This window comes from Artemia franciscana, unplaced genomic scaffold, assembly GCF_032884065.1.
Source record: "Artemia franciscana unplaced genomic scaffold, ASM3288406v1 PGA_scaffold_30, whole genome shotgun sequence".
Lineage (NCBI taxonomy): Eukaryota > Metazoa > Arthropoda > Branchiopoda > Anostraca > Artemiidae > Artemia > Artemia franciscana.
Genome location: NW_027062662.1, coordinates 938,631 through 964,448, shown reverse-complemented (window position 1 = coordinate 964,448; position 25,818 = coordinate 938,631). Strand labels below are relative to the sequence as shown.

General features: G+C 34.7%; 2 protein-coding genes across 2 annotated transcripts in view; one reads left to right on the top strand and one right to left on the bottom strand.

The window, feature by feature from the left end:
- LOC136041608 (uncharacterized) lies at positions 1-11,404 on the bottom strand. Its single transcript, XM_065726317.1, has 2 exons — positions 11,028-11,404; positions 1-1,508 (listed from the first exon to the last, which is right to left on the bottom strand). The coding sequence occupies exons 1-2, from the start codon at positions 11,340-11,342 to the stop codon at positions 1,047-1,049; spliced, it is 777 nt and encodes a 258-aa protein (XP_065582389.1). The 5' UTR covers positions 11,343-11,404; the 3' UTR covers positions 1-1,046.
- A 2,981-nt stretch (positions 11,405-14,385) lies between these two features.
- Positions 14,386-25,818, top strand: part of LOC136041600 (GTPase Era, mitochondrial-like) — a 52,801-nt gene continuing 41,368 nt past the window's right edge. Inside the window, exons 1-2 of the mRNA XM_065726303.1 lie at positions 14,386-14,714; positions 19,778-19,902. Of these exons, the coding sequence (XP_065582375.1) occupies positions 14,409-14,714; positions 19,778-19,902 (431 nt within the window). The 5' untranslated portion in view covers positions 14,386-14,408. The remainder of the gene's footprint in view (positions 14,715-19,777; positions 19,903-25,818) is intronic.

Below are 25,818 nucleotides of genomic sequence, written 5' to 3'. Positions count from 1 at the left end.
TTTCTTCTCTTTTTATGCAGAGGTTGTTTATTCAACAATAAATATAAAAGGTAATCCAGAAAACCAGTTATTTGAGTAAATAGAAACAATACAACTCATCTAGAACAAAACTCTAAAATTTTTGTTAAAAATACTTGTAAAAGAACCAACATAAAAAATTAAATTAACAATAGACACATGAACAATAAAATGGACCCAATGGCAGTAATATATAATCCAAGTAACAAGAAATATACAGAGGTTGATAGTATAATAAATATAAACAGAATATCCCTCGGTTGGGGTACTTTGAACCAACCCTCTTCAAACTGCGACAGTTTATTTATTTGAACTTAAACACATGGATTATTAGCCGCTTATTTATTTTCCACGGTTAGAGCCCTCACCCAGAAATGTAATCTTGGCTACACTTCTACAAGAATCCCATCCCAAAGAACCCAGTAAGACTTGGGTTATTTTAAGATAAGAATTCATCCATATTTTTTTTCACTTCTTTTCTATAGCAGGAGATAGACCCTGGTCCATACTGCACTGGCATCCTCGTTGATCAAACATTGTATCTATCACAGCATAAAAAGGAAGTGCTACCGTTCTTCCTATTCACTTAATAAGGCACAATCTCATTTTTGTCATAAAACTGGCAACACAACATTCATTTATCATTAAAACAATCAGGACCTCCTGGATGAGACATTTACCATCCATGTGTCTCAATGACAGATGATGAAACTAAAAACAAGTTTCATAGCTTTTGTCTTCACTTCATTTTTGTCTTTGCCTAGGTGTTCTTTAGGTTTAAGACAATCTTAGAAAACAAATTTTTTGGCCTAGTTTCAGGCCTCACATATTGATATAACCAATCTTCAAAATGCTTTTGCTGTCATCAAAGTCTACCTGACTGTGTCTACACACTGGGTAAGTTGAAAACCATATTTGTCATAAAAGTGGCAACACAATATTCATTTGTCATTGAAAACAATCAGTACATCCTGGAAGAGGCACTTACCATCCACGTGTCCTAATGACAGACAATGAAACTAAAACAATTAAGGGAAGTGAGATTCAAGATGCATAGCCAAATGATTTTGGCATGCAAACAGAAAGCCAAATTTTTCCATACAAATACGACACTGAAAACTGCCTTGTGCTTGTATATGCTCATCCTTAATGTGCATAACAATTTGTGTACTATCAAACATATATTTTTCACAGGTAATACACTCTGCTGTATACCTAGTCTTTGATGTTGGCTCTGAAACATATATCTCAAAAGGCCTTGGAATAGTTTTATCTCTTGCATTCTTCAATGATCCTGGTTTGACTCTTTTAGCAGCTGTTTCTTCTGGTTCAGAGTCGTCTGAAGTCAGCTTATTATCTACTTCACAGTTGTCTTTGGGCAGGAAAATCACCTTGGATTTTCTTCTAGGATACTTCTTTAACACAGAGTATTTCCTCTTTCCTTCATTTTCAGGAGGACTGTCAAGTTGATCCAAGATGCTTCCTGAGTCCTAAAAATGAACTATTTTAAACACAGCAAAATATAATTAAAATATATGGTAAATTATGTTAAGTATGGCTACAATATGAATGTGGTTCAAGTATATTTCCTTTGATTCATAGTTGTCTGAAATAAACCTCGTAGCAGTATCACTATTCTCTTTGAGAAAGAGAATTATATTTGATTTGTGTGATTATAATAACTGAATCAAAAATCAATAAATAAACTTAAGTATTTTGAGGCAAAATTCTTGAGGCTCTCATAGATTGTCAGCAAAGCAATGACCTCAGTTTGCCATTTGACTATGTTAATATTTACTTATGATATGGTTTCAACACCTCCACTGGCACATTTATGTATTTCTTACAGTCTAGGACAAAAACGGTTAAATAGATTTTTGGTTTTTGCATGGGAGAACTCATTAAGTATTGGTTGGAGAGGAATTATATTTTTAGTTTGGTTTTTTTAGTGGCGCACCGCAACAGAACAGCAGGAATCACATGTTACTCTACATTTTCTTAATGAGGATGGTTTGGGCACCTGCTTCGAATGCCACCACATCTACCTGCAAAGACGATCTACGACTTCGACCCTTCCAAAGCCGGTTGGAAGCGACCTCGCGGCCGACCGAAGAAACGTTGGTCCAACAGCCTGTCCGAGTTCTTGACGGTGGCAAACATCAGACAGGGTGAAGAGCAAATACTCGCCATGGACCGAAGCGGATGGAGGAGGCAGGCGTCATTCTCTACGCCGAGCAGCACCCGTCAGGAGACTTAAGTCAAGTGTTAAGATGTTTGTAGCTGATGCAAAACTACACACAAGAGCTCCAACTAATGGTGAGAAGTCTTTTCTGCAAGGCAACCTTGACCTGCTGTATAAACAGTGTGATTTAAGATTTTAAATCCATTAACTTATTAAAGTTGTGTGGCATTCTATTGAGGATGTAGCTACAACATTTCTAATGCAGTTCTTTCATGGAGTGAGTCTGTATGGGACCTGTGTGTTTATTTTAATGTGTATTTAAATTTGACAGACATGTCAAAAGTAACAAGAGTTGCTACTTAACTCTGTTTTGCCCTAAAAAAAAAAGTTTTTAAATTCCAGTTAGCAAACTGTTTGATGGTCTGCGGGAGTTTTGATCACCCTCTTCTGGAATATTGAACCTAATTTGGATTCTAATAAATTTGATTGATTAACTTCGAACAGAAAGAGTTGAGAACAGGGCATCAAGACATATTCCATGTCTCAAGCACTTTTCTTGCTCTTAAAGAGTCTACAGGCTTAATAATTGCTTCAATTGCATATATAAAGTGCAGATCTAACCAACCTTTCAGAAAAAATATACCGTATTATTGACAATGTATATAACACCAAAGAAAACACAACTACACTTGTTTGTGGCTTAAGTAAAAAAAATAGTTTCCCACAATAGAAGTTTCTCAGAGAAAAGTAAAGAGTTATATTAGACCAAAGACCCGCAGAAATGAAGTCAAACAATAATTCAAGTGCAAAACGACCATAAATAATAATCAGTAAATCCATGAAACCCGACATAAACAGAAATTAAAATAAAGAACGAAGTGAAACTTAAAACAAATAGAAATTATTACAAATAAGGGTAGGGCTATTTCTTCTAATGACCTCAGACTTATTTACACAATTATGAAAATATTTTTTATTTCTACTTATGTTGTTCTTTTCCATAACATTAGACAAGGGACAAAGGGACACTTGAATCAACTTACAATCGGTTAAAGCCTTCCCAGATTTCAGTCTTAACTCAGAGTCTCAGTTTGTCTTTGGACCCTTGAACAGTTATCTACAACTTACAATTTCCCAGTGAATAAGCCTCATCTGGAGTTTTTGTGGCAATTCTATGCAAAGTAGCCCATTATTCAATGAAAATACAAAAAATACATTCTTTTCTAAACCTAGAAAAATGCCAATCCCCCACCCTACCCTCCTAATTGGAATTACTACAGGCTGGTGTTGGCAGTTAAAGGGACATTTAAATCAACTTACAATCGAACAAACCCTTCCCTGGTGGCTTATGGGAAGGCATGGGTGCCTTCCCATGGTGGCTTAGAAAGAGCATTTACTGCTATTAGCCCACATTAAGCCCCAGTTCCAGTTCGGTTTGTTTTCCTCTTTAATGCTTGGATTTTTGATTATTCCTCGTTTGTTACATGAACTATTAAAGATTTTTTCCAGGTATAGTATTGGTCCTTCTGTGTTTACTAAATTCTTGGACTATGGATGTGCATGTGTTCTTGGTTAGAGTAAGTATAGAAGTAAGCCTTTGAACTCATACCTACTTGATAGAATAAAATAGGTTTGATTTCTCATAAAAGAGGAATTTGACTAAGTGGGTGAGCAGGTAATTTAACGTTTCCTACATTGTTCCAGAAGCAGATAATGCAAGCTACTGGAATTTGAGATTGCGGACTTTTATTTGATGCTTTGAGATTTCATTTTATTTTATTTTATTTATTTCCCTCAAAAATGAGGAGTAGGCTACAATATAAATATAAAGGAAAAACAAATGATAACACTTACAATCAAAAATATCAAATATTGATCAAACACTTAAAAAGAAAAAAAAGACACAAAACACTTGCTAAATAATTTAACCTATAAATCATCAAGAGCCAGAACTGTCACTAAAAAACGGGAATAAATTGTGACCTAAAAGGATAAATTTCGCCTTGTCTTCAAATGTTTTACATTTTTCTTTATACACACTACGAGATCCTTCACTTTCAGCTTTAAAATGATCTCAGTTCAATGATCAGTTCAATCAGCATCAATGATTCTGCATCAAATTTAAAAATTTTGTTGTCTCCTTTCAAAACAAGCAGATTATTTTCTTTTATCAAAGAAATTCTTAATTTACTATATTTTATTAGTTCAGAAAATCTTGCACTAGATGCCTTTATGTATTTTGTCTAGTTGTACATCTTTGGGGACAAATTATCAATAATTTTTTTCCTGCTTTAACCCATCCATTTTGTGCTAACAATATATATATATATATATATATATATATATATATATATATATATATATATATATATATATATATATATATTTCGGGAAAATACGAGGTGTGGAGGGTATCCACTCTCTGATCACTTTGAATCTTAAAAAAGGCGCTAGAACTTCTGATTACCACTGCAGTGAGCCCCCTCTGAAATTTATAGCATAAATCTATATACATATATATATATATATATATATATATATATATATATATATCAATTTATTGCCCATCATAAATTTAAAATACAAGGCTGATAGAGTATAAAGAAGAGAAGGGAAATAAACAAACAAATTTTGACAAATACAAACAAAACCAAAACAAACAAGAACTGTCAGGAAAACAAGGAAAAAAAATACAAATAGGGCAATTATATGTAAGACAAGACACATTATCAACGAAGGCCGATTTCAGAGGTGCCTTCACCAATAATCTGCCTCCAATATCTCTCGTTTCTTTTCTGCACTGCGGACACTGGACTAGCAACTCAATACGCAAGGATAGAGAGCTGTAGTTAGTCCTGATAGGCAGCCGTAGCAAATATTTGGTAGACTTGTAGAAACACTTCCATATATTCCAAATATTTGAAGCAGTAAGAAAAGACCAAAATGGTGCAAGGGTGAGTGGATACAAAACAGTAAATGCGTTACAACAACTACTGTTCCACAACCAGTTTTCTAAGAATATTGGCTATCTTTGTTCTCAGCCCATCTGCGGTTGCAATCAATCTCTAGTCAGCAACGTCCAACCATTTGGTCAGCAGCTACTCTAGTTTCTTACCACAGTTGGTAAATGACTGGTCTGCCTCCTTCTGTGTCATATGGAATAACTGGTGTTAGTTTTCAGATGTCACTCGGAATCTTCTGAGAATAGCTTCTTTCACATGGTTGAAATCAGAGCTATCAGCTGTCAGAACAATTGCAGCAGCTTCTGCAGCTTTACCTGTCAGCAAGGTCAAGAGTCTAACTGCCCATGTAGCACAACTCCAGTTATATTGGGTGCAGTTTGCTCAAAGGTTGTGAGGTATGCATCAATATCCATACCATCCATAAACTTGACATTCTGGATAGTAGTATTCTCAGCTGTAACTGCTGCATTCTGAAATGCACAATTCCAGCTGCTGTTGTATCTGCTGTTGGCTAGTCTCCCTCTCTTGCTCTAGTTCAGCCTGAATTGTTTCCAAGCTCACCTTCATGGAGGCACGAAACATGGCCATCAGGCGTTCTTCATCCATTTCCTTGGCCTTGTATTTAGCTAAGTAAAGTCCTTCCCGTGTCTGTGACCTTGTTTACATGTTACCCTTACACTGCTCCTTCGGGCTCATACAGATGCAAATTTGGCTGTCAGTGAGATACGGGCGTTTCAAAAGTGCTGGGAAGCACAGTGGTGCGCTATAAAATCATTCAGAGATGTGCTATGAAGCACCCTCAACATGCTATCAAATCACACACAAATGTGCTATGAAGCACGCATAATGTGCTATGAAAGGATGCACAACTGTGCTATGAAGCACTCGCAATGTGCCATAAAAGCATGAACAAATGTGCTATGAAGCATGCATAATGTGCTATGAAAGGATGCACAACTGTGCTATGAAGCACTCGCAATGTGCCATAAAAGCACGAACAAATGTGCTATGAAGTACTGGCAATTTGCTATGAAAGCACAGCCAAGTGTGCTATGAAGCACTTGCAAACATGCTAATAAAGCATGCACTAATGTGCTATGAAGCACCAGCAATGTACTATAAAAAAAACACTAAATTCGCTATAAAGCACTCACAATGTGCTATGATAGCACCCCCTTTATGTGCTATGAAGCATGTGCAATGTGCTACTAAAGTATGTACAAATTTACTATGAAGCATCTGCAATGTGACATGACAGCACACATAAATGTTATATGAAACACACTTGCACACTTGATACCCTGGCACTACTGGAGGGGGGGGGGGGAGACCCACCTTGTTCACCAAGAACATGCAATAAATGAAGAGCTAGCTAATAATCCAGCAACTATCTCCCCTAGCAGGAGGAAAACAGTATAATACAGGAGATAGTTTTCACAAATAGTAATAACAGTAAAAGTTTCTTTTTGTGGATTATTTTAACTAGCTATCAGAACTGAAGCACAAACAGACTGTGAATTGAATATTTTCAGCTTATAGATAGTGGAAAATTTAACACAAAACTGAGGCAAAGTCCAAGTTACCACAAATTCTTTGTTACTAATGTTTAACACTATCCAAAATTCAGAGACATATGAATGGAGATAACAACAACAAAATTCAAAAAGTGTCTTTTCAGCACCACTAAGTGTTATGAAAAATTTTGGGTTCTTTACCTTAATTTATGCTTGAATTTAATGAGCAAAAAATCCACGTTTCACTTTATTCAGTTAAGTATCCTACTTCTGATACCATGTATGTTTTAATCTGTATAGAGAGCTGAATTAAACCTCTAATTCAGAGAGAAGTAGAGAACTTCTACTTCACTACAAACTCTACTGAACAGATTCAGTAGAGAGCTATCCTACTTCTGAAACCACTTATGTTGTAATCTGTATAGAGAACACAAGTTTTATTTACTCTACTACACAACATATAACAATTTAACTGGTTTAATGATTCTTAAAACTGGTAGCTAATAACTTATTTCATTCAGTGGATTGCAATACACCACTCCCTTACATATGACTTTTTAGTCTCTTGACATGAAACACAATCTGTATAAGTTAGCAAATAATTTTAGATAAAATCAACACAATCATTAATCTTAAAGAAACTAATGAGACTTTTGGACCTTCTTACTTGTACTTAACAGATTCAATTATCTTTCAACTCTCATAAGCTTTCTTTTTCTACTATTACAACTACTACTAACAACAACTCACAGCAGCACAAAGCCGCCTGAGGCTAACACAACTATGCATGCTCCTTATCCATCCTAATCTATTAAAAGTCTTCCTCTTTACACCCTCCCAAGAAGTTGCTTTAATTCTTTCTTTATGACATCCTACCCCCCAACAGAAAATGATGTGCTTTCTGTTTAGCCCAAGGCAGTTGGCCAAAAAGGACAATTATCAGCAATCTGTTATCCTTTGTTTACAAAACATGCCCTAGCCATCTCAACCTTTCTCTCACTATATCCATAGAAAGCAAGATGGAACCATACTTTTTGTACAGCCTACTGTTTGAAATGCTATTAGTCATCCAGGTACCCAGAACAAAACATAGGCAATTTCTCTGGAAAACATGTAGCAAATTTTCATCTGCTTATTAGAGAACCCCTTTCTTTTTCATTGCTCTTACTCATGATCTTTGGCATTCTTGTTATCAATTTTGACCTACACCCTTACCCCCATTCCTTAGATCTAATTCTGTATACCTGAAGGCTAAATGTGTCAGGATATTTTGGCATTTAAATATACTCTTTAAGGCATCTTCCCCTCCCTAACAAGAAATGATCACAAAACCCTACCATAGAGGCTTAAAGCTCTCAACTGCAAATGTTTAGAATTATATATCTTTACCAAAGAAAAATCAGAGATGTGTAACACCTTCCAGATTAAATATAATAAAACAAATCATTTCTACTTAAAGTAAGGAGCAACATTAAAACTTAAAAATATAAGAAGTTATTCTATATTTGGGAGGTTGCACCCTCCTTAATACCCCTCTTTTCAAGCCAATGTTTTTTAGAACTTTTGAAAAAGGTTCTGACCAAACATGGGGTTCTAACTAGACACACATGTTAATACTGGTTTAGCATGCTTTTGTTTAAAAACAGCTAAAAAAGCAATTTTAGTACCTTTGAAAAAAATAATTTTTCTATATTTTTTATATATAATGGGTTGCAGCATTTGTTTCAAAATTACTATTTTGTTACAAATCCATTTCATAAAAGTTGTGTAATTCATAAACATTATCAAGATTAGGTTGAACAAAAAAAATAAAAAATAAAATCTGCCTTGTTTTCTTCTTATTCTATTAGGATACTTAAAACTGCTGTTTCACCTATAGGCCTATGAAAAAAAAAATCAAATATGATAGCAGAGACATGATGGATAGAAAAATGGGGAAATTGTTTTGAGTTTTTTTTTTCTTACTTAGTTTTGATAAATCAATGCTTCTGGATTATATTACCTTAAATAAATTAAGTTATAATAAAATACTGGGTAAATTTATAACAGTTCATATAACTGACTTACCAATAAAGTGAACATACCACTTGATGCATGTTCTATGTCCTTTACAAATATAACAATCACTCCAACAACAAAAATTCAAATTTAAGCACTTTTTAACCTAACCCAGCCTAACTTTATTATAAACAATTTTAGCACTGAGAAAATATAGCAGTATTCTTTCAAAAATGACCAAGAAAAAATGGTGCTGAGAAACCATAGTATTATTTTATCAAAAACAAGCAATAACTCATATTTTAATTGAAGTTTTGTCATTCTTAGAGCTCAAAAAGTGCTTAAATTTTAATTTGCAGTAGAAGCATTTATTATATTTGTAAAGAACATAAAAAAAAACAACAGGTGGTATTTTCCACCTGTTAAATTATGTTGTAAACTGAAAATTTATCTACCTTCTGGGGCCCCATTAGAGCTTAAATAGAATCAGACCCATAAACAATTGTTGGTAAAATTCTAGTTAATTGACTTCTTGCTATCTCAGAAAGGGTTTAGGTTAGGAAAATGAAACTTTCAGGGATGAATCTACAGACTAAGTCCCCATGAAGGTATTTTGAAGCAACTACCTCTACTACTTCTCCTTCTAGAGGGCCCTGACCTTTGATGACCTTTAAAAATATGTGTGTTATAAAATTGAAACCTTGCAAAATAGATCTTCTGCTTAATTGAAGTACAACAATATTATTTTCAGCTTCATAACTTTGCTCAATTCCATTTTATAAGATTTTAAAGATATGCAAATACATTCAAGCAACAATGCCCAATGACCTAAAACCCTGGGAGTTGCCACATACTAGAGAATGTTCAGGAGGAGAGACCTTGGAGTTATTGTAGACTCCCAGTTGAAATTCAGCTCATACTCACAGAAGATCTCAGCCAATACTAGCAGAGCCCTAGGCATCATTAAACACAGTATTACCAGCAGAAGTAGACATGTAATCACTAAGCTCTACAAAGGACTAGTAAGACCATGTTTGGAGGTGGGGACCATCCTGGCCACCCCTTGATTAAAAAAGGACAAGGTAGTGCTTGAGCAAATCCAACAAAGGGCCACTAAGCTGATTGCTGGTATGGAAAACAAGCCCAATAGTGAATGGCTGAGGGAACTCAACCTCCCCTCTTTAGTCTACAGGCAGAAACGTGGGGATATGATCCATGCACACAAACTCCTCTCTACCAATCTAGAAAATGAGCTACTGGAGATTGACCCCACCCACTTAACACAAGGACACCCAAAACAAATTTGCAAACTTCATGCAAGGACTGGAGCAAGATGCAACTTCTTCCCAAACCAGATTGTGAACCTTTGGAACAACCTCAAGGAGAACACTTGTTTCTGCTGAATCAACAGATGTATGCAAACACCATCTGGATGCTGAGTGGAGTGACAAACTGTGGAGATTTGACTGGGATGCACTAGAATCTTCCACCAGAATCTAATCAACCATGTATGCAACTGTCATCACAAGGAGTGAATCAATAGGATCAAAAGTTTATTTCACTTCAAGCTGTGATTTAAGCTAATTCCTAAACTAAAAAAAAAAACAAAAAACATTGATATGGCTCAAAATTCTACTCAGATAACAAGAATTGCATTTTCAGAACTAAAGGCAGAGAAAAAGCAACTAGTAACTGAAAATTAAGGTAAAATGTTGTTTTGCAAAATTCCAATAGGTATAGACCTGTCATGTAGTAAAGATGACCAGTACTGGGACACTTTGATCACTCTGCCTATTCTGGGACAGAGTCTTTGATTGGATTACAACATGTCCAATACTGGGACAAAAGACTTTAATCTTGGACACCCAATCTATACATTTTTCTGGGTTGCTTCCAAAAAACCTGTTGTCTTTTGTCCCAGTATTGGACATGTTGCAATCCAACCAAAGATTCTGTCCCAGAATAGGCAGTGTCATTGAAGTGTCCCAGTACTAGTTGTCTTACCCTAGGCAAATTTCACAGCCCTCTAGAGGGAGAAGGAGTGGAGGTAGGTACTTTAAAATAGCTTCCCAGGACATAGCCTACTTTAGCCTGTAGACCCATCCCTGAAAGTTTCATTTTCCTAACCTAAACCCTTTTTGAGATAGCAAAAAGTCAATTAACTAGAATTTTACTGAATGTTTTAATTATGAGAGAGCATAGGCCTAAGAAAGGGCATCAAGTGGTGTATTCATTTTCATCTTAACTAAATTATGTTTCAAACTAGAAATTTACTCTTACTTCTCTATTAAACTGATTCTACTATAAATTGGACTAAAGATAATAATAGACTTAAACTTGTAGTCTACTTACAGATGGGCTTGTGTCATTTCCTGGCTTTTTTCTCTTAACTGTCTGCTGATCATCCTCTGGTTTAGAATAGTCAAGCCATACATTAGGAACAGCAGTGTCCAGTAGCTCTCCATTTTCAGAGAACATACTAAGTTCAAAATGGAATGCGCAAATATAACTTCTTTTGCTAGGACTCATAAAACTATAATTAGCATTAATGGCTTTTCTCCACAACTCCATTTTCTTTTTATCACTTGGGAAATTAAAAAGCTGAACATCAGTATCTTTAAACTCGAAAAAGGAGCACACTATACACTTCACGCTTTTATTATTCATTACTTATTTAAACAAAAACAAAAGATAATAATTTGTTCAGTTTCTTCCTAGATTAGTTTAAAGTATAACAACATAGGTTGTCGAAATTGTACTTTGAAGCAAATGAATAGCCAAACACGCGTCCTAACATCATTCAATATCTAAATCTGAAGAAAAAAGAGGAAATAATACACACCAAATTACAGCAAATTGATTATCCACGATAAAAAAGAAAATGAAGTACAGGTAAGCGTATCAAGCTCACGTTCGCATACGTAAACGTTCATATAAATGACTTACCAATAAAGTGAACATACCACTCGATGCCTTTTTATGCTCTTGACGAATATAATAATCGCCTCTACCGCAAATTCATATTTAATCAATTTTTGAGCTTTTAAAAATGACATATTTTCAATTAAAGTATGAGCTATCGGTCGTTTTCGTCAAAATAATGCTTCATTTTCTCAGTGCCAAAATTATTTATTGTTAGGTTAAGTTGGATTAGGTTAGGAAGTGTTTAAATTTGAATTTGCGATGGAAGCGGTTATTATATTCGTTAAGAGCATAAAAAGCATCGAGTGGTATGTTCACTTTATTGGTAAGTCAATTATATGAACTATGATACGTTTACCAAAGTACGAAGGATAAATGGTTTAATTGACAGATGTGAGTCAATCATATATCAAACAGTTCGTGGTAACGAACTGTAGTAAGGAGCGACCCGGCTCAATAGTAACCAAAACTCTAAAAAATGGAATTTTGATATCGATAGCTACATCAAAAGAATCGCATTTTAATGCTGATTTTAAATATATAAGTTTCATCAAGTTTAGTCTAACCCATCAAAAGTTACGAGCCTGAGAAAATTTACCTTATTTAGGAAAATAAGGGAAAACACCCCCTAAAAGTCGTAAGATCTTAACGAAAATGACACCATCAGATTCAGCGTATCAGAGAACCGTACTGTAGAAGTTTCAAGCTCCTATCTACAAAAATGTGGAATTTTGTATTTTTTGCCAGAAGACAAATCACGGATGCGTGTTTATTTGTTTGTTTTTTTGTTTTTTTTTGTTTTTTTTTCCCAGGGGTCATCGTATCGACCAAGTGGTCCTAGAATGTCGCAAGAGGGCTCATTCTAACGGAAATGAAAAGTTCTAGTGCCCTTTTTAAGTGACCAAAAAAATTGGAGGGCATCTAGGCCCCCTCCACGCTCATTTTTTTCCGAAAGTCAACGGATCAAAATTCTGAGATAGCCATTTTGTTCAGCATAGTCAAAAGCCATAATAACTATGTCTTTGGGAATGACTTGCTCCCCCACAATCCCTGGGGGAGGGGCTGCAAGTTACAAACTTTGACCAGTGTTTACATATAATAATGGTTATTGGGAAGTGTAAAGACGTTTTCAGGGGGATTTTATTTTGTTTGGGGGTGGGGCTGAGGAGAGGGGGCTATGTTGGAGGATCTTCCCTTAGAGGAATCTGTCATGGGGGAAGAAAAATTCAATGAAAAGGGCGCAGGATTTTCTAGCATTACTATAAGAAAACAATGGTAACAATGGTAAAACAAGAGGGTAACTAGACCTCCTTCTCCACGCCTTATTTCTCAAAATCGTCTGATCAAAACTAAGAGAAAGCCATTTAGCCAAAAAAAGAATTAATATACAAATTTCATTTTAATAATTTATGTGCGGAGAGCCAAAACCAAACATGCATTAATTCAAAAACGTTCAGAAATTAAATAAAAAAAACTAATTTTTTTAGCTGAAAGTAAGGAGCGACATTAAAACTTAAAACGAACAGAAATTACTCCGTATATGAAATGGGTTGTCCCCTCCGCAATCCCTCGCTCTTTACGCTAAAGTTTGACTCTTTGCCACAATTCTACTTTTTAAAAAAATTAAAAGCTTTAGCGTAAAGAGCGAGAGATTGCGGAGGGGACAACCCATTTCATATACGGAGTAATTTCTGTTCGTTTTAAGTTTTAATGTCGCTCCTTACTTTCAGCTAAAAAAATTAGTTTTTTTTATTTAATTTTACGAGAACCCAAAATTTTTTTATTGTTGGGAATATAAACAGCAGATGAAAGCCCCTTTTAGATACTTTCAAAAGAAAATATATGTTTTTGTCTTATCTTAGGTGAAAGAGCAGCACTCTAGCTGTTGCAGTAAACTATTTAAGAGTAAGAATATGCTAACCGCTCAAAATAGTGATTTAAGTTTTGTTTATGAAGTTATTTTTATTATTACCTTAATTGTAACGACAATGAATGCGCGTTATTATCTTTTGTATTAAGCAATTTATCGGTGAAACTTGGAATTGTTGAATGTGGTCACTTTAAAAATTACGCTGTGTCAAAAGTAATTTATAGAGAGATTTCTCGATTTTATTGGACTTTGGACAAACTAACAATGAATAAAACAGTAGAAACAACTTTCCTGCAGTTTTTTTGGCTGGTATATTTATTAATTTGTCGGTAAAACACCAGCTTAAAAAGTTTTTAAACAGTTTCAACATTTTGAATTTTAAAAGTGTAAGGATATTTGAATTTGGAAAATATTATTTAATATGATATTTTAGAATATCATTTTTATTTTGATAAAGTATAAATAATTCGGTCAGTTCATTATTTCTTATGAATATTTATTTAATCCACACATCTAACTAATGATTATATCATATTGAAATTGGGTTGCTTGGTTTAAAGCTGTTTGTGATGATGGCACCGTGTTCCGTAAAGTAATATCTATTAAAAAATTGTATAATTAAAATAAACAAGTAAATAAAAATAAACTAATCAATATAATTATTTATCAGTTAAATTCAATTCTCTAATTTCTTTTTTGGAGACCAAATGCTCTGAATAAATTTGTTTTAGCATATTGATGAATACATTTTTCGTAGAAAAAAAAGCAGCATCACGAAATATATTTGTTGACATTAAATTTTGCTTTTCATCATTTATTTTTTGTTCTTGAGCGAGTTTCTCCAGTTTTCAGAAGTGTGGAGCTTCTGGACATTAGAAAATAAGTCTGAGAATTACTCTATCGACAGTGACCATAATAAATAATATGGCAGTATATTCAAAATGGCCACATGCTTGAATTTGATTTGTAAATTGAAGAAGAGTACACGCCTTTTTTGTAGTGTGTCGATAAAGCAACCAAACGGAAATTGTGGCTATTCTAGTGATGTAGGATCATATGAACCTTATGACAACCAAAATGAAAGGCGAAGTTCAGTGAGAAGCATCCCTTTAAATTCTGAGTTGCATGAAGTTCTCATGCACTCAAAGCCTGATAATCCTCCTATTTCCAAATTGACACAGGTATCAATTTTGGGACTACCCAATGCTGGAAAGAGCACATTGGCAAATCAGATCATGAAATGGAAGGTAATATAAGAACCTGGTAGTGGTTGACTTCAATGTCAAATGGTTTGTGTTTGAGCTGGTGGCTAAGGATACTGATTATACATTAGATAGATAAAAAACATACATGGCATAGCCTAGCAGCATGAGAAAGAAAGAATAGGCTATAATCCATATATTTGGGCAATGAAAAATAGGTCTATATGATTGAACTGAATATTAAAACAGATTAGGCATAGCTCCCACATGAAGCCATATTGAGTGAAAATTTTCCCTAAATAGAAGATATCAATAAGCATATTAAATCTTTACTCCTCTAATTCTTTTCTTTGCATTCTGAAGTTTGTTTTTAAATTATTTATCAAAAAATGTTATTGTATATGAATTTGAACCATTATTTTATTTAACACAGGAGAAAGCCAAAGGCTAATTGCTATAAAATAATCATTTATGATTTTATAAGAAACAATTATTATTAGATGATAGAGTAGCCTAAAAATAAAAATTGTTTGAACATTTTGTGTATTTTGAGCACCATGTAGCCCACATCATGTTTTTGCTCCAATGAAATGAGTTTAACAATGTTGTTTACCACCTGTGTATTATATGAAATTATTAACTTTCCCTGTTTTCTCAGAATTGATACTACAGAAAATCATAGATACAAATAGGCCTAGTATATAATGAAAATATGTAAATAGAAACAAAAGTGCATAATTAACTAAAGGTGAATTATAATGAAAAGAGATATCACCAATGTGACAGCACAACTACATAAAAAAAAGAAGACAGAAGGAGAAAAGGAAGACTGTTTTCCTACATTAGTTGATAAATATAGATCAGCACTTGAACAAGGCCTTACCCCTACTCATCCATACAATCACATGGGTCAAACAGCACAGCCATACCTTCTATATATGCCTTCCATTTAGAGGAATGACAACTTGAATATCATTAGAGCTCTTGCCAGATTAATTATGCTCTGGGGGAATATAAGGTTCTTATTGAAAGGGTGGTTGTATATGCTTTGGAAGGGACCCATTGGATTGATAATCAGAAGTTCTAGTGGCCTTTTTAAGAGTCAAAGTGATCAGAGTAGAGCTCCCCCCCCCCCCCAAATAAAAAAAACACACACACAAACCCATCTTGTTTTCCTGAAAAGAATCCAATAGATATTTGATAGAAAACCACCAGAGCCTAAGGGTGAGGGGTGTATGTTATGCCTCTGGGGTATTTTTGGTTCTTATAGTAGGATGGTTGTATAAGTTTTAGAGGTCCAACCCTCTCCCACACCCATCATTTTCATAACAAAGAATGCAAACAAAGTTTTGAGACATCAATTTTTTTCAGCATTGTTTAAAAGCATAGCAATAATGTGTTTGTGGATATCAACCCCCCCCCCCCCCCCCCTAGGCCTCAGGGCAAGGGCTGCAAGTTATGCAATTTTTTCTTGTTTACATATAGTATATGTTATTGAGAAAAGGTATACATGTTTGACTGCTACCTTACCAAAATATGAAGGGCATTAAGATGAGTCTTTCAGGGAATGTTGAGGGGTGTGTTGAACTAAACCATAACATGTTATGTGTATATGGGTTGTCAAAAGGGTGTGACAAAGGAATAACTGAGTATATTAATTTGGAATTTTTAGGAAATGATAAGGGAATTCACCAAAAAGGCAGTAATTGCATGCTATTACTACTACAACTACTTTGGCATCTACTGCTACCACAAGAACTACCACTACTATCACTAAAACTAATACTTCCATAGCAAGCACTACTGAGGCTGAGGATATTGAGCAAAATATCTGAGGAACCCTTGAGAGGAAATTTGAACTGCATCAAAACATACTGTAAGTATACAGATTGCTGATACAGGCATATCAGTAATATTTTTAGGATGGCTTATAATACCAAAAGAAAATTTCAGGGGCATCATGAGTGAGAGGTTCAGTTGACCAAAAGGCTATCTCATAATTTCATTTAGATTTGTTTTGTGAAAAGAGGGGTTCTCGGGGAAGGGGGGGGGGTAAATGCCCTTCATCACTTTTGACGGCTAAAAAGAACTAGAACTTCCAATTTTAGCCAAATTAGTCTCTTCTAAAGTTAAACAACTATCCCTTCCATAAAAACCTTAATTGTCCTGCACCATAACTTGCAACCCTTGCCCCCAGTCTCTGGTGATTTGTATCAACCCCAAAAGCCTTGTTATATGATATTTGGACTATTTTGAATAAAACAACTCTCAAAATTTTTTATTCAATGTATTTTTGGAACCTACCCTCAGATCACACTGGCTTAAAAGTACTAGAATTTCAGATTACCAATCCACCCTTCAAAGTACATATGACCATCCTTTCTATAAGAACCTTATATTCCCCCAGATCATAACTTACAAACCTTGTGCTGAGAGCAGCAGGGGTGGGAGGCTGGTCTTCCTCAGACATAATTTGTGGACCCTTATACTACAATGAACAAAACTGTTATCTCTAAATTTTGAATGGAGATGTTAAGGGAAATGATGAGTGTGGAGGGGGGGCTGGCTACTCTCAAATCATTTTAACTCTTAAGAAGGGCTCTATAACTTCCAATTTGAAATCAAATGAGCCCTGTCTGAAGTGTGTATGACTGCCCATTATATAAAAACTTTACATGCCCTCATGGTATAACTTACAATTGTATCCCCAGGGCGATAGGGGTTTATGTCAATCCTAGAGGCATTATTGTATATTCTTTGGACTGTTTTGAACAAAATCGCTATCTCACAATTTCAATTAGATGTGTTTGGTGAAAAGAGGAGTTGTTGGGGGGGGGGGTGAATGCCCTTCATCTCTTTTGATGCTTAAAAAGGAACTAGAACTTCCAATTTTCAACCTAATTAGTCTCTTCTAAAGTTAAACAACCATCTCTTCCATAAAAACCTTAAATGCTCCACAGCATAAATTACATCTTCACCTCCAGGATTTGGTGATTTGTATAAACTCTGAAAGCCTTGTTATATGATCTTTGAGCTATTTTGAATAAAATGACTGTCTCAAAAATTTTTATCCAATGTATTTCAGGAAAACACGAAGTTTTGACAGGGTGGGGGGGGGGAGGATAGCATCCCCCAGATCACACTGACTCTTAAAAAGGGCACTAGAAATTTAGATTAACAATCCAATGAGTCCCCTTTGAAGTATGTACAACCTTCCTTTCTATGAGAACCTGATTTGCCCCCAGGGCATAGCTTATAACCTTTGATCTGAGAGCTGTGGGAGTGGGAGTATCTTCCTCAAAGACGTAATTTCCAGACCCTATGACTACAATGAACAAATTTGCTATCTCTAAATTTTTATTGGACATCTTTGGGGAAGGATGAGCAGGGGGGCTGGTTGCTCTCAAATTACTTTTGACTCTTTAAAAGGGCACCACACCTTCCGATTTCAAATCAAATGAGCCCTATCTGAAGTCTACTAGCTGCCCTTTATCACTTTTGACTCTTTAAAGGGAACTAGAATGTTTTCAACTAAATAAGCCTCCCCTATAGCTTATACAACCATCCCTTACATAAAAACCTTTAATGTCTCCAGGGAATAACTTACAACCCTTGCCACTGGGCTCTGGGAGTTTGCTTCAACCCCAAAAGCCTTGTTATATGATATTTAGACTTTTGAATAAAATGGGTATCTCAAAATTTCTATTAGATGTATTCCAGAACAATACAACATATATGTGTGTGTGGGTGGGTGGGTGTCCTCTGATTACTTTGACACTCAAAAAGGGCACTAGAGCTTCTGATTACCAATCCAGTGAGCCCCCACTGAAGTTTATATGACCACACTTTCTATAAAAACCTCATATATACCCAGGGCGTGACTTACAGCCCTTGCCCTGAGGGCTGGGGGATTTGTCATTCTCAAAGACTTCATTTTCGAAACTTTCAACTACGTTGAACAAAATGGCTATCTCAAGATTGGGATTGGAAGTATTTCAGGAAATGATGGGTGTGGGGGGCATTTGCCCTCTGATCACTATTGACTAATATAAAAGGCACTAGTCCTTTAATTTCCAATCGAATGATCCCTTTTTGAAGTTTTTACAACAACGCTTTCTATAAAAACCTCATATGGCCCAAGGGCATAACTGACAATCCTTGTCCTGAGGGCTGTGGGGGGTCGTCATCTTCAAAGACATAATTTCCAGTCTTTCTAAATTCATTGAACAAAATGGATATATTAAAATTTTCGATCGAAAGTGTTTGTAGAAACAATGAGTATGGGGGGGGGGCATTCACCCTCTTATTACTTTTGACTATCAAAGGGAACACGAGCCCTCTCAATTTCCAATTGAATGAGCCCTTTTTGAAGTATCTGTGACGACACTTTCTATAAAGACCTTATATGCCCCGGGGTATAACTTACAACCTTCGTCACGAGGGCTTGGGGGGGGGGGGGTCTGTTGTCCTCAAAGACATAATATCTGGACCTTTCAACTACGCTGAACGAAATTGCTATCCAAAAATTTTTATTGGATGTATTTGAGGAAAGGGTTGGCGTGGGAAGAGGGTTAGTTGCCCTTCAATCACTTTCAACTATTAAAAGAGCACTAACCATTTCAATTTACAATTGGTTGAGCCCTTTTTGAAGTTTCTATAACAGCTCCCCCAATATGAAGTGCTCTTGTCTAAGACCAAAAAATAATGAATAAATAATACATTGTGCCAACATTGTTCTTTACTTAGGCAGTGCTATTATGCTGCCTATGATATAAGCTTTTTAAAGTTCATAAAAAAACTGTTTATGTATATAATGTGGTTCTCTGATATGCTGAATCGAATGGTGTGATTTTTATTAAGATTTTAGGACTTTGAGGGGGTGTTTCCATCGTTTTTGAAAATCTGGCATTTTTTGTCTGGCTTGTAGCTTTTGATGGGTAATACTACGCTTAAGTAATCTAATATATTTGGAATCAGACTAATAAGCTGATTCTTTTGATATAGAAATCAACTTTTTTTTGTTACTATTCAGCTTTATTGCTCCTTATTTACATTTCATTACCATGGACTGTTTAATTATAGCTTGTAAACAAATGTGAATCTTTTAGATTTGTACAGTGTCTAAGAAGGTTCATACAACACGAAAAAATTGCAGAGCAATACTCGTAGAAGATGACACCCAAATTGTGTTTCTAGATACACCTGGACTGATTGGCAAAAAGGAGATGCAGCGGTGGGTTTTTTTTTTATGTGTGTGTGTGGCTGTGTGTTACTGCTATTTTGTAGGGACTTATAAAGTATTTTCCTTTTTTGTAAAAAATAAAAAAGCATATATTGATATAAAAAATAACGATAATAAATGATTTTTTTGGTCAATAGTCATGTATCTTCTTCCCGCTATGATTGACATTTTTGATCGAGTTTCAAAATACAAACCTTATGAAAATGAATCCAACTTTAAAGGTATTACTGATTTTTTAGTGGATATTTGAGATGTTTATAAATTTGAAAATAAATATTATATTACAATTTGTTTATTTAAATAAGTTAAAATAAAGTGATAGGAGCTGATGTTCCTAAAACTAAAATTAATGGCAAAACTGCTGTATATGATGTAAATATGCCAAAACCAGGATCTTCGCAATTTTCTTTTTTATTATGCTTGACGTGATTCTTGTGCGATTTTTGTGATTCTTGACAAAAATTGTGCATTGTGGTTTAAACCTAATATTATATATGAAATGACCAGAAAAAAAACCAACAAAACAAACAATAATACATGAAATGTGCTTCACCTTTTGTTAAGGGCCCCAAAAGGGGGCAGTTTAGCAAGTATCTGCAATTTTTGTTTATACTACTATAGATACTACTATTTATTAGATACTACTATTATCTACTACTACTACTACTGATGCTAAATGATGTACACTTTTTGTTAAGGGCCCCCAGAAGGGGGCAGTTTTGCAAGTATCTCTAGTTGTAGAGAAAACCATTTATTGGAAACCTGTTACTTGTGTTTATTAATATACCAAAGGCGTAAAATCAGTGAACAAGCATAGCTAGCTTCGATGGTAGAGCATCTGACTCCTTATCTTGGGTTCATTTCTGATTCTACTAACAGTAGCTCAATGTCTAATAAAATGTTTTTTTTTTATGAACGTATATAAGGATTACAACTGTATCTTTTTATTTTTTGTCTACTATAGAAGACAAAAGTATCACAATTTCTGATTAAATAGTTTGTTGTAATGAACTTTGAGTGAGAAGCTCCTCCTGCTAACAGTAGCTTAATGTCTAATAAAATGTTTTTATGAACGTATATAAATCAAAAGAATTAGAATTTTATAATGATTGTAAATGCCTAAAAGTTCTTAGGTTTGAAGCTAACAGCCTAAAGTAATGACTCCAAGAAAATTTGACTGACTTTCAAAAAAGAAAGAACTCCTCAAAATGGGAGTGATCTTTATTGCATCACGAAAATTAGGATATGAAATAACCCTATTGCCTATGTGTGTCCCTATCTATAAATTCCTTATATTGAAGTCTCTGTCAATAAGAATGCGAAATTTTGTATATTTTCGAAGTACGACCACAGACATGCGATTTTTTGTTTTGGTCTTTTTTCCAGCCAGTGTTGATTCTATCAAACAAGTGGTAGAAAAACATTGGGAAAGGGTTCACTTGAAGTTAAGATTGAAGTTTATTCGAATCTTAATTAGTCTCCTTTCATTCCAAGGAATAGGTTTTTGACAAAAACTGTAGTATGGGTGCTGTAAGGTGGCATTTGTCCTCTTTGCAGAAATATTTTTTTTGGTAGCATGAAAGATTACAATTATGTACCCACCAGCACAAAAGGGGAGGAATTGACATCATCTTAATCACTGCCAGGATATTTTCTTTGGAGGGGGGGGGTAGCAAATACTGTCAGAGCCTCCTTTTACTAAGATTTATATGGGAATATTTTTGTACCCGTGTACATTTTTTCATAATGTCCTGTTATTTTCTCATCCTGCCCATTGCGGTTGGCCTTCTGTGGAGGATATCCCTATAACAGAGTTTTCTCTGAAGGTCTCACATTTAAAACTTGGAAATTATGCCTTATATTTCATTTTTCTTATTTTACCCCTCCCCCCTGTCCTAAAAAATATTGGAACGTGTGACTTTTTCTAGATTTCGAAATCATCATCATTTTGAAAACATTATCACCCAAATAACGTCAATGTCAAAGACAATGGTTGAAAAAGGAAGTGGTAGCCTCTACCAAATTTTAAGGGAGCTTTGCATCAGAGACTTATTAGTAACAAATTGTACATAAAGAGAAACCCTTTTCAATATGAAACAAAACTCTGAAAAACAAAGTTTTAATTACATATGTAATACATATGTAATTACATATATATGTATTTACACATTTTATATGTATATATATGTATGTATATATGTATATGTATATATATGTAATTACATATGTTAATTAATTACAGTATATGCTGCGACAAATTCTATGATTTGTTCTGATTTTAATCAGAAACAAACCTGAAAAATTAAAATGCAAGATTAATTAGTTGTAAAATCGCTCACTGAAAGCAATCAGCAAAGGTAAAATTTGGATAAAATTAGAAATAGGGATAAACTTACCAAAAAAAGGTTTGATCTTGATTATAATTATGCCATGAAATTCAACATATATATGGAACTGAAAACCAGCTTCTATAAAATGCGAGATTAATTATTTTGTTCAGTGAAGGATGGTGATGCATGCATGTTTGTTCTTTTCTTATGGATAATCATGTTGAACCAGTAGTAGATTATTGAAAGTGTTCTTCCTAATGAAATTAATAATATTATAATATAATGCTAATATTTATTAAACTTCAGACCAACCAGGGTCACTTATATGGACCAAAAACAGTTGAAACAGTAACACACAAAAACAATCAGCAAACAAAAGAAGTTCATTCAAATAACAGTGGTACATTTAACATGTCAAAATTGTTGTGTGTAAATCACACTTGAACAAGTCGGCCAAAGTAGCAGAGAGAGGCGAAAAAGCGGTTCAGAAAGCACCAAAATGAGGGGATTATCCGAAGCAAGTGTCCTTGTCTGGATAGAAAGAGAAGATTTTCTACGCAGCTCAGGAAAAGATGGGAGGCCACCACCAACAAACATTCCAGATGCACTACAACTCAAAGTAAGATTAAGAAGCCACCGTAAAGAATTGTTATAAAGAACCCGAAGTGAATTATCACACCTAACAGACAGAGATAGTACAAAATCTAGACCGTACAACGGAGTGCAGTAAGCTCTGAAAAGAAAGCATCTTACAGAAGGGTCGCAACTCCCAAACTTACGAATGAGTAAGTTAGCCCTGCAGCACAGCGAACGTGAAAGTGCCTTAACATGAGGCTCATCACTCAGAGTTGGAGCCATCGTGAATCCAAGATATTTGTAGGATCCAACAAAAGATAATGACACTCCAGAAAGCCAAGCCATAGGGGTATGTTTCAAAGGAGTTCCCCGAGGAATAAACGCCATACATTGGGTCTTAGTCGTGTTGAACACACAGTGGCTGACTTAAACTCATCACATATTGAAAGTAAATGGTTAAGTGCAGCCACTGTAGGAATAATGAACTTATAATAATGATGAACATTATTATAATAATGTTCTATTATTATAATATTTGTTATTGTTATATTATAATAATGTTACATTATTATAATCATTATAATAATGAACTTATAGCCCCAATGTTTTGTCAAATTTAGAAAAAACAAGCAGAGAAAATTACATTGAAAAGAATGAAACATCATTTACCCTTATACCTTTACCTTCAACAAAACACTCGGATGATATTTACGCTTGGGGTCTAGGGACAAAAAGGTATGTCTTGTTTAATCAACACTAAGCAACTCAAACGATTGAATAATGGCGGTAGTACCATGCTTCTCAATAGATGCGTGTATTACGATATGAAATGGGAAGGTAAAGCAAAAATTTGCATTATCTGAAATAAGCAATACAAATCTGGCGCAAATCTTTCTTATTCAACATTGAATGCATTCCACTTAAAAACAAAACAGAATGATCAGGATATGAGGAATATATTTTAGCTAAGCCTCGGTGTGAGTATTTTCCACGGTCAGGTACCATTTTCGCATATCGTTTCTTCAACTTTTCTTTAACATCTCTCAGGACATGGAATTGCAGAAAAAAGGATTTTAAAAAAGATACTAATCTTTAACCACTGTAAACTGGCAACATTACGAATTACGAACTTGGTCCGGCTTGAAACTATCAGGTCGTCCGTTTACGCAAAATAAGACACATTAGATAAACTATAAGAATGCGAAGACCTGATTCCTGATAACACCTTTTGAATGCAAATATTAAATGGATAAGGGAATAGCACTCCACCCTGTCGTACTCTAGATTTAACTGGTATATTACCGTAGAACCCTGTACGTGATTTCAATCGAAGGAACGAAAAGAGTGCCACATGTGTGCATGGCAAATCCTGTCGAAAGCTTTAGACAAATGCAATTCATGACTTTATAATTTATGCGCATGTTGGCACCCATTACGAGGTTGAAACCCAAATTGGTTTGAGTCTTTCGCAGTTCGTTTGATTATATGTGTGAGAAAAATTGATTGAAGAAAAAACTGGTTTAATTTCTATAAAGCGGTGAACAAAAATAAAATATATAAACTACACTGTAACTAAAAAAATAAAAATACTCCGAATATTTCGGCCCCACGTCTTGGAGCCTTTCTCAGCGGAAAAAAAAGAAAATTACAAAACCGACAATTTAAGACTTTTTTTTTAAAACATCATGAATAAAATGCCACGACAAATAAAACACCACAAAACAATATAAACAATAAAATAAATAAGAAACAAACTCACATTATAAAACAAAATCCTGCACTGACTGTAATAACTTTTGAATAAAACTTTTCATTTCATTATATACAACTGCTTTAGTTTTATTCTAAAGTTATTACCGTCAGTGCAGGATTTTGTCTTATAATGTGAGTTTCCAACTGAGTTCAACTATTACTGTTACAACTACTACTACGACTTAGTATAAAGTTGAAGCGCCCAGGGAAAGTTGAAGGGACTGTATATGTAACTCATAGACACTATATCAGGGTTTCCACGTCTCTTCGGATCATGGAAAGTGAAATACTAATTTCCCAGTCGTGGAAAACATATAGAAAATAGGGGGGGGGGGATACAGTATTCTGAAAACGTTTCAGCTCTCCTAGAAAATAATCAGCAAATGAATAAATAGATATCGGCTGACATCTAAGCGCTATTTCATTACCGTGGCATTGTATTATGCTTTTTGTCTTCTAATATGTACCCCAAAATAATTGATTAAAAAAATATAACTAGATAAAAATAAAATTTCACTTTTTTTGTTAGCTCATTTGTGAATGTTGTAAGATGGTATTTTACATTCTGTTTATTATTTGAAATATGGGCTTGAAGTAGTTTCAAATGATAATTAGACTGTTTTTATTTGTTTAGGCATAGTCTACTTCTGAATGATAAAAAACCTTGATGGAAAAAAAATAGGGCAGTTTTTTGTGGTGTTGCAGTAGAGGGCCAAAATTACCCTCTCTGACAGTCCTCTACTGTTACCTGTATGATGAATCCTAAAACAGATCAAATTTATAGACCAGGAGGGATAGATGAACAAAAGAAAAAAATATCCTTCTATTGACTCTATAAATTCAGAAACAGCAGAAATCATGGGCAGCGCAATAGCGCTGCCTAAGTAAAGAGCGATGTAGGCAAAATGTATTATTTATTTCTCTTTTTTTCCGTTTTTTTTCCTTTTTTTTGGTCTTAGGCCAGGGCACTTCGTATTGAAGGACCTTTGTAGAAACTTTGAAAAGGGCTCATTCAACTGGAAATTGAAACGGCTAGTGTCCTTTTTAATAGTCGAAAGTGACTGGAAGGCAACTAACTCCCCTCCCACCGTTCTCCCAAAGACATCAAATCAAAACTTCGAGATAGCCATTTTGTTCAACGTAGTTGAAAGATCCAGAAATTATGTATTTGAAGAAGACAACCCCCCCCCCCCCACAGCCCTCTGATTAAGGGTTGTAAGTTATGCCCTGGGGCATATAAGGTTTATAT

What these genes read in the sequence shown, in the direction of transcription:
- LOC136041608 (XM_065726317.1), bottom strand. Translation starts at nt 11,342, where the DNA reads ATGAATAATAAAAGCGTGAAGTGTATAGTGTGCTCCTTTTTCGAGTTT. An exon ending in GAAATGACACAAGCCCATCT is followed by an intron (nt 1,509 to 11,027) that starts GTAAGTAGACTA and finishes GTTCATTTTTAG; the next exon opens with GACTCAGGAAGCATCTTGGA.